Here is an 8,601-nt window from a genome sequence, read left to right as displayed (position 1 = left end):
GCATGGGGGCGGGGGAGGGGACCGAGGGACAGTCTAGTGGTAGCTGGGGACCGAGTGGTGCGGCAGATGGACGACCCAGCGGGGGACTGGGGCGTGGCGGGGGTGGGGAGACAGTCGAGAGGTGGCTGCATAGGGGGCGTTATCGGGTGGGCCGTCTGGTGGGGGCTGAGGCCGGACGGGCAGACGCTCCGGGGGTGCGCCAGGGCCCTCAGTGCGGCGCCCCCGCCCCCGCCACGAGGCGGCCGCGTGACCTGGGGGCGGTGACGGGGCGGACCGGCGCGGACCGGCGCGGGGCGAGCGCGGGCCGTGTAGCCAGTGCTCGGGCGGGGGCGTGGTCGGGGGGCGGGGCTCCGCCGCCTTTCCCGGCAGCGCCCGCGGCCACGGGTCACTGTGTGTGCCCGGACGGCGCGTGCGCCCGGTCCTGGTGGGTCCCCGGCCCCCGCTACCCACGCGCCCCGAGGAACGGACGCCGGCCGCCCAGGTACTCCGCGAGGCGCGCGCTGGGGGCAGCGGGGTGAGTGCGAGGTCACGGGCCGGGGGCTGGGGGGTGAATGCACAGGGCGTGGGCACTGTCCGCGCGTGCAGGGCGCGCGCCCAGGGCGCACGGTGACCCATTCCTCCCAGCGGTGGCCGTGGATCCCGCGTGCAGCGCGGCACCCTCGCCTCCGCCCGTGTAGGAGGGACTCGGGCTTCGGTCGCCAGCAGCCTGCTTCTCCCCCGCCGCATTTCTCCCCGGTGCTCGCGGTGCGCGCACGCTCAGAACGCCTGGCTCGGCGGACTCACCCCCTGTCACTTCCGCACGGTCCGGCTAGTTGGGGTCTGAGCGCCGCCCCGACCCTCCCCCGTCACCCTCGGACTCCGGGTCCCTTACGCGGGATGGACAGGACCGCGTGCACTCGGTGCTGGCGCCCCGGCACCGTGCCCCGGCAGAACCACCCTGGCGCACGTGTTCCTCCGGCGGGAAGGCGGGGCGGCGGATTCCCCGCCCACCCACGCACCCGACCGCGTGGACCTTTGACGCGCCTCCCAGTCTCCTGCCAGGCCCTTCGTTCGTCTCCCAACCCAGAGCTCTGTAGGTGTAGATTGACTTCATTTTTTGGAGGAGTGGTTGGAGCAGAGAGTGCTGGAGAGTGCCTGGGAACCTGGGCACTGTGCTTGCAGTCCTTTCCTGAGTGGACCCAACATGTCTGCAAGAGGAAACTGTCCCCAGAGATCCTCCTGTGTGCTTTCCCCGGCCGAAACGCTTGTCCTGGAGAGTCCGGGGTTGTGGCGCAGGCACGCTCGGTGTGTTCCTGGGGTTCTTTACTATCTCGGGGTGCCCAGCCCCAGCTGGCCTGGTCTCAGAGTACAAGTTAGAATCCGAGCCAGCTCCGAAATCCAGAATGCATCTAGAAAAAGCTGTTTTCCATTCTCTAAAGTGCAGGTGGGATTTTGGAGCTGCCACCCGGTTCCCTGCAAAGTGACAGGCGTTTGCTCTCTGCAGGGGAGCCTGGAGGGCCCAACTGCAGCCCAGATGGAATCGGCAGAGCCAGGACTTTCTGGCCTCAGGGAGCTGCCTCTCCCTCTGCAGGTCTGGGAGCCCAGAGCCCATGCCTGAGGGTTCCCGGATGGTGTCTTCCCCTGCTGCCTCTGGCTAGACTGCATTGCTCATTGTTTGCACTCTCCTGACTTGGTGCTACTAATTTCTTTCTTTTTGAGGGGGCTTTGGTGGATGTTAATAACTCCAGATATTACAGTTATTGGTGCTGGGCAAAGGTGATCAACACCTCCTGGGTGTTTTAAACTTGTGGGTTGAGTGTCTACAGCAGTGATTGCCAGGGGGCTTAATTTTACTCTTTGGAACAGGGAACTGTGTCAAGTGATTTGGGGGGAGGGTGCAAGGGTTTTTTGCTTTTACTAAGAATGTAATGAACCTCCCTTGTTAACCTGGGAGAGTAGTAGCTGGTTTAAAACACAAAACAAGACAGGTGGTGTTGGGTTTTGGTTTGGTTTTGGGTCTCCAGGCTAACTAGGTCCTGGAGGGACAGAGCCCGGAGTAGCAGCTGGTGCTGCACTCCCCCCCCCCCCCCACCAGGACAGGTGCTGGAGGGTTGCAAGGAGGGGTCCCTGTGGGAACTGTTAGAACCTTCTCTGGGAGGCACGTGATGGGGTCCTCGGTTCTCTCCCTTGACTCTCCTGGTCGGTCGGTATTTCCTTTGCTTGCCCTGAAGAGGCCTGAGGTTGCATGGTGTTGGGCTGGGGTCAGCACACTTGCAGTCTGGGCCAGTCCTCCTGCCAGCCAGCTGCCCTGAGCTTGGGCACCTCATTTGCCTTCTGGGCTGTTTCTGCACCTGTGAGTGTGTGATGGGGTCTCCCACCTTCCCTTCCTGGAGGGTGAGCCTGGGAAGGGCTCTGTGTTTAGAAGAGCAGTCTGTGTTTTCGAGAGAGGACTTTGAGTCACAGCCTCCTGTCAGGGTTGGCGATTACACCCAGCTCAGGTGAGCTGAATAAACGGACCCGAGGCAGACGAAGTCCACTCCGAATGCAGGCAGGGCCCCAGCCTCGCTGGCTGAGATGGCTGGCTTCTGGGTCCGTCGGCCCTTTTCTTTGAACCTGGGTCCCTGCCACGGGTGGCCTCTCCTGGGGAAGCTGAGTAACGGCCGAGGCTGCCTGCCGTGCCCCGGGCTCGCAAACACACTGGCGCCGGGGTGCTCCACATTTTTTCCACAGCAGCCGCTGTTAAAAATGGATTTCCAATCAGACTCTGGAGTTTTGGCCCCTGTTTCTGTGGCAGCCAGTGCTCCAGGGATGGGGCCAAGCTCCTCCCCATGACCCTGTCCTGCCTGGCTCAACTCGGAGTGACCTGTTGTCCAGCCTGTTTCAGAAGTCTTTGAAAGTGCGCATGTGACGGTGTTGACAGAAGTGTGGAAGATGCGCCTCAAAGATGCACATTCCAGAGTGGACACAGGCCTCGTGTCCCCAGGTGTCTCCTCGTTCAGATAAACTTTATCACTAACCACCTCACGTGGGCTCTTGCTGTAGCCTGCAGGGCTAGCAGCCCCTCGGGGCCGCCCATCCTTTCTTCTGGGAGACCACTGGGGGCACTTGAGCTGGGAGGGGTGACCAGAGGTCCACTTTGCCACATGTGCCGTGCCGTGGGACCTCTCATCTCGGGAATCTGGGAGCTGCCCACGAAGGGAAGGTCCAGGACTGTGACCACCCCCCCCCCGAATTGGAGGAGGGGCAGATTTTCTAAGCAACACTCAGGAAAAATGTCTGAAGCAGAAATGCAGGTGCCCAATTTTGAAGGATCTGGTACCTTCTGTGCTTCTCGGTGTTTTTCTCTGCCATTTTTGGCATGGGGCAGGGTGAGGCTCGGCCAGCCGTGGGGCAGTAAACGTGCTGTTTGTCCAGGGTGAGCATCTCCATTCATGATTTTGGAGAGCTGAGGAGAGCTTGAGTTCCCCTTTCTGGTGCCCGATGCAGTGGGCGGGAGGGCTGCTCTTCCGAGGAGACTCCTGCTGGGAACTGGAGACCTCAGGTGCGCTGGCCCTGTGGGGGAGCCCCACGCCTGCGAATGGGCTACAAGTGTAGAGCGAACACAGTGTGGTCCCCAGAGGAGAGACGTGTGTGTGGGACACCGAGCCCAGGGCTCAGTGAGCTGTGGGGACACAGGGGCCCTTAGCATCATGTGCTCAAAGAACAGGTGGCCTCAGAGGCTTGGGCTTCTCCCCAGCAGCTGGGGGAGGCCTCTCCTTCACTCCCACCATTATGAAATGTGGGGGGGGGGGGCGGCTGGAGGATTAGCTCGTCCGGCTTGCGCCCTGCACTGGGCAGTGTTCCCAGGTTGCAGGGATGGAGCTGGGGGTGGACTGGGAGGGAAGGGGCTCCCTGAGACACTGTCTCTGCAGACACTCCCCCTACCCTGTGAGCTCTCGGGCCAGCACCTGGGGCGGCTCCCTGCATGCCTGTCCTTCTGGGGTTTGAGGCTGGTCTACCTCTGCTGTGACCCTGGAGGACTCCTTGGGGCCCTTCTGAGCACTGGTTGGGGGCGGCCATGCCATGCTCCCTGGGAGTACTGGATGCGGAGCCCTGCGTGTCCGGCCAGGAGTCCTGAGGCAGTGTCTCCTGGGGTGCTGTGCTCTTCTTTCACCTGCTCAGACATGCCTGTGGGACGCGTTAAGGTGCAGAGTCCTGGGCCGTGACCCAGACCTTCGGATAGCTGCATAGGGCAGAGCCCAGAGCTGGATTTTCTGACAGTTCTCAGTGTAGTGTAAGAAGCACTTCTCCTCGGTTTCGGAAGCTATAGGAATCCAGGATACAGAACAGAAAACGTTAGTGTGTTTGGTGCTGGTGTTTGAAGCTTCCGCCATTGCCCCAGGATTCAGGGTACACCAGGTAAGGGAAGTTCCCATTGCTTCTGGAGATGACACCTTTTGAACAGGAGGGCCAAGTCCTTGGGCTCCTGAGGATGGAGGTGGGGGTGGGATGGGGTGGGGACCCACTCCCGGGGACCCCGGGCTTAGGTGGATTCTTGGCTGTTCACCCCGTGCTGGAGAGCTTAGCTGGGTGGGTGTGGGGTTGCCCTGGTGTCTAGGGAGTGTACCTGGGAGTGGGGAAGTGAGCTTGAGGGGAGTCTTCGGGCTGAGGGTGCACCCTGAGGTGTGAGTGGTTCTGCCTGTGGCAGGCCCTGGGGCCCTCCCTTCCGTTTGTGCAAGCTCCCAGTGGGTTTGCAAAAGTGAGTACCAGTCTGTCCTCGGGAGCCCTTGGCATGCATCCCTGATAGGACAGTTTCCTGCAGGGGCCCCAGAAGGCGGGAACAGTCCTGCTCTTTGGGCCACAGTTCACTTTGCTGAGGCCCCAGGCCTGGTGTGAGGACTCCATCTGCCATCCATGGTCCTGGGTGGGGAGGGGGTCCTCTGCAGTCCCCTGGCTTTTCTGGGCCTCATCCTGGGAGGAGTGTGGGAGCACTTCCTGCTGGGTCGGTCATCTGGTGGCTTTTCCTAGGGGTCCCTGGACCCGCCAAGCCCTGCAAAGCTGGCCCCACGTCTTGGGAACTTTTTGTGCCCACTGCTGGGAATTGGAGGGGGTTTCTCCACAGGTACTCTTGGCACGGCTTCACCAGACACAATTCGTCGTGGCTGCTTGCTTTTGACTTACTCATTTATAGAGGAACTTTGTATCAATACCATAAACGCAAAAGCAGTATCACTTGACATACAGAAACAGTAACAGAGATAAACAGTGGAAACGTGCAGGTAGATCTGATCCCTGGTCCTCTCTGTTAGAATAGGTTTAGTGGGTTTTGGAAAGGTGCTGTTCACATCTGCATCAAAGGGAGCCTTCTGGACGGAGAGTTCTCCCCATGTGACCTCTACCGGTCTAACTAATGCTTCTTCTGGCTCTACCCAAAGTGCCCCTGGGTAAGGCTGCCCTTGGGGGACACGGGGAGGGCCACCTGGCAGCCCACGCCTCTAGCTGCTTCTCTTTAGGGGAGCCTCAGGGGCTGCCAGGGTCATGAGCCTTAAGGTCTGGGCCTCTGTCCCATGTGGTCCCTTCTGTCACCTTGTCACCCCCGCCCCTGCCCCCGGAGGCTCCTGCCCTCCTCACCCACAGTCAGCTTTACCTGCAAACCCCATCTGCCACATCCCCAGTCTTGTGCATGGGGTCCCCCCCCCGAGGTTGCTGGGACGGCACTCCCAGGTTGTGGTTGGGGCCACCAGCCACCCTCGCTGTGGCCAGCTGTGGCCCGGCGTCCCAGCAGGCCTCTCCCAGCCCATACGCCCTGAGCCATCTCGGGGCCAGGTGACACTCCAGTAGCCCTAGCTGGGTGCGTGACACCAGCTGCGCCCCTGGGACCTCTCCTGGGGAGGAATTCGTGCCCAGCCCATAGCCACAGCCACCCCACTGGGAGCCCTTGAGATGAGTGTGCCTGAAAGACTGGACTTGAAGCTGTGTTTGGTTTGAGTTGATTGATATTTAAGGAGCCCCCGTGGGTGGTGGGGTATGGGGTGCAGCAACCTGCTGGCTCCTGGAGGTGGTGACAGGCTAGGCCACGTGGGCCCCCTCCCCGTGTGGGTGTGGCCATTGAATCCTGACCACCTGAGAGAGCACTGGAGTTTCTGGGGAGGAGGGGGGCGGTCCTAGGGCTGTTGGGTGGGCTGCCCTGACCCTGGGCTCATCTTCCAGGAACGTCATCGTCTTGTCCGGGGCTGCCGGGGGCCTGGGCAGCATGGTGCCCTCCAGCCAGGCGGCGGAGAAGCAGATGCCTGCGGAGCCGGGGCCAGACCCTGAGCTCAAGTCCTGGAGGTGCCTGGTGTTCTATCTGTGTTTCTACGGCTTCATGGTGCAGTTGCGGCCCGGGGAGAGCTTCATCACACCCTACCTCTTGGGCCCCGATAAGAACTTCACACGGGAACAGGTGCGTGGGCACGGCCTGCGGGGGGGTGGCATGGCCTGCGGGGGGGCGGGTGTGGGCAGGGGCGCTCCCGGCCTGAGAGCAGCTGAGCCTGCCAGGTTAGGTGGCTGTGTGGTGTGGGGGGTCCTGCCCCCTACCCCTCAAGGGGCACCTTCACACGGAGGGCCAGACTCTGACTTCCTAACCAGGCCAAAGAGTGAGGGCAGCCGCTGAGGGTCTGGGGAAGAGTGTGGGGAACCGCAAGGGCTCGCCTGGGGGGCAGGCTTGCTTCCAGCAGAGACCTAACAGCCATTTGCCTGAAGAGAGGACCAAGGAATTTACTTGGCGGGAAGGACAAAGATCTCCTGGTTGAAACTTGACTAATAACTTCTACCCTGGGGCCATAGAGGAGTGAAAGCAGCAATGGGTTTTATCCCTAGTGCTTTCCTTATCTGAAGAACAAAAAGAGCCGAAGGGCTGTTGGCAGATAAAATGCACCGGCTGGCCCTTCTGTCGGGGCTTCTGTCCGAGCTCAGGTCCCCACCCCACTCCTGCCCCGGAGCCTGGCCCCAGGCTGGCTCTACCTGTGCTCCCTGGTCCAGCTCAGCCCCCGCCCTCAGCCTCCGTCCCCTCCAGCGTGTCCCTGGGTCCCACTGAGCTGCTGGATTTTTCTGGGAGGCCCTGCCTTTCTCTGAGAGCCTGACCCCTCCCCCTTGCAGACCTTGGAATTCTTAAGTGCTCTGGCGTTGCTGTGCAAATGAGGCCTGACCCTCAGGGGCCCTACGGGGTGGGGGTGGGGGGCAGCTGGCTTCTGTCTGACACGTGCAGGTGAGTGGGGTCAGGACGGCCTCTGCAGCAACTCCCCACCGCGCTGCCCGGGGACACTTGTCCACACCCAGTCAGGCTGCTCTGACCTCGGCACACTCTAGGGGCTGAACCGCAGGTTCCCCTGGTGCTGAGGCGGCGGCCAGTTTGTCGCCCCAGAGGGAAATGCTGCTTCAGGTGTCCAGGGCACAGCCGTGCGTGGGTCGGTGTGCGGGTCAGGTGCGCGGGCTCGGACTCCCGGTCCTGCTGCGTGTGTGGCTGGCTGCGTGCTTCCCTCGCCAGCCGCGGGTTGGCGCCTCCGAGTCTCTGCCCATCTGATAGCCGTGGGGAGCCGGCTTGCTGTCGGCGTGTATTCCTTTGGTGTGCGTGGCCCGGCCTGGCTGTCACCTGGCGGTCACTGTGCTTGCTGGGCCAGCCTCCACATCATCCTGCGGGCTGTCTGCCTCGGGCTTGCCCTGGGGGATCCGACTGCCTGTATGTCACCTGTTTCTCCCGGTCTGGGCTGGTCCCCTCACTTTGCTCATGGTGTCCTGTTATGGGGGGGTTTTAAGTGTTGGTCCCGCCAGACTGTCCTTCATGCTTCTTTGCTGTGGGATGCCTGTCCTCCCTGCCTTAGCAGGTGCCTTGGGGAGGGGTTGGCTTGCTCTGTACCTTCAGGCGATGATTCCCTTACATCAAGCTGCCTGGGCTGAGTCCTGTGGTGTGGCGCCCCATGGGGAGCCCCCATCCGGGACTGCTTACAGCACTCCTCACAGGGCTGGCCCCACCTGTCGCCCGTCAGCCCTGGGATCCAGCCCTGGGATAGTCAGGTGCCCTCCTTAGGGAAGGCCCCTGCCCTGCCCGGACCCTGCCCTGCCCTCGGGCGGGACTCAGAGCCCATCCAGGTGCTGCCAGGGATCGGGCTCTCGCGCTTCCTCCTGGATTTTGGGTCCCCTCGTCCCGTTCCTGAGAACCCACTGTTCTGCATCCTTCCTGCCCTTCCCATGGCTCTGGCCCCCACCCCAGTTGTCCTGGCTGCTCTGGGGCCCAGCTGAGCCTGCCCATTCAGAGAAGCAGCTGCCCTGAAGCCACCTGGATCCAGATCCGGGCACAGTTCCTGTGTTTTGCCCGTCAGCTTGGACCTGGCCTGTCCACACACTAGGCTGTTGGGAAGGCATCCAGGCAACACTAGGCTCAGGCCAGTAAGAGGCTGTCCTTGTGCCAGTGCTGGGCCACTTGACAAATGCCACCTGCCCTGGGGACTTTGTGGGTCCCCACTCCCTAGTACCTTCCAAGTGTGACATGGGTCAGCCCTTTGCCTGCCAAGCCCATTGAGGATGCAGGGGGGGGGGGAGGAGGAGGAGGAAGCAGGGGAGTGGGAGGAGGAGGCAGGGGAGTGTGGGGAGGAGGAGGAAACGGGA

At 62.1% G+C, this 8,601-nt stretch overlaps 1 protein-coding gene across 8 annotated transcripts in view; it reads left to right on the top strand.

Moving 5' to 3' along the window:
- The window catches only part of SLC19A1 (solute carrier family 19 member 1), a 22,547-nt gene that overhangs the window by 503 nt on the left and 13,443 nt on the right, over positions 1–8,601 (top strand). For 3 of the 8 annotated variants that reach the window (XR_004076934.2, XR_004076932.2, XR_004076933.2), the window contains exons 1-2: positions 983–1,284; positions 6,169–6,400. Coding sequence is in view for 5 of the 8 variants with exons in the window: in XM_081800921.1 (XP_081657047.1) it covers positions 1,184–1,284; positions 6,169–6,400 (333 nt within the window). In the remaining 3 variants the exon portion in view is untranslated. Of the gene's footprint in view, positions 1–348; positions 482–962; positions 1,285–6,168; positions 6,401–8,601 lie in introns of those variants that run through there. The other 5 variants (XM_081800913.1, XM_081800921.1, XM_081800901.1 and 2 more) reach the window with 5 other exon arrangements.

Source organism: Leptonychotes weddellii, chromosome 1, assembly GCF_054177405.1.
Source record: "Leptonychotes weddellii isolate Sample4059 chromosome 1, ASM5417740v2, whole genome shotgun sequence".
Lineage (NCBI taxonomy): Eukaryota > Metazoa > Chordata > Mammalia > Carnivora > Phocidae > Leptonychotes > Leptonychotes weddellii.
The sequence above is the reverse complement of the archived record's forward strand: the minus strand, read 5'-3'. Positions and strand labels throughout refer to the sequence as shown.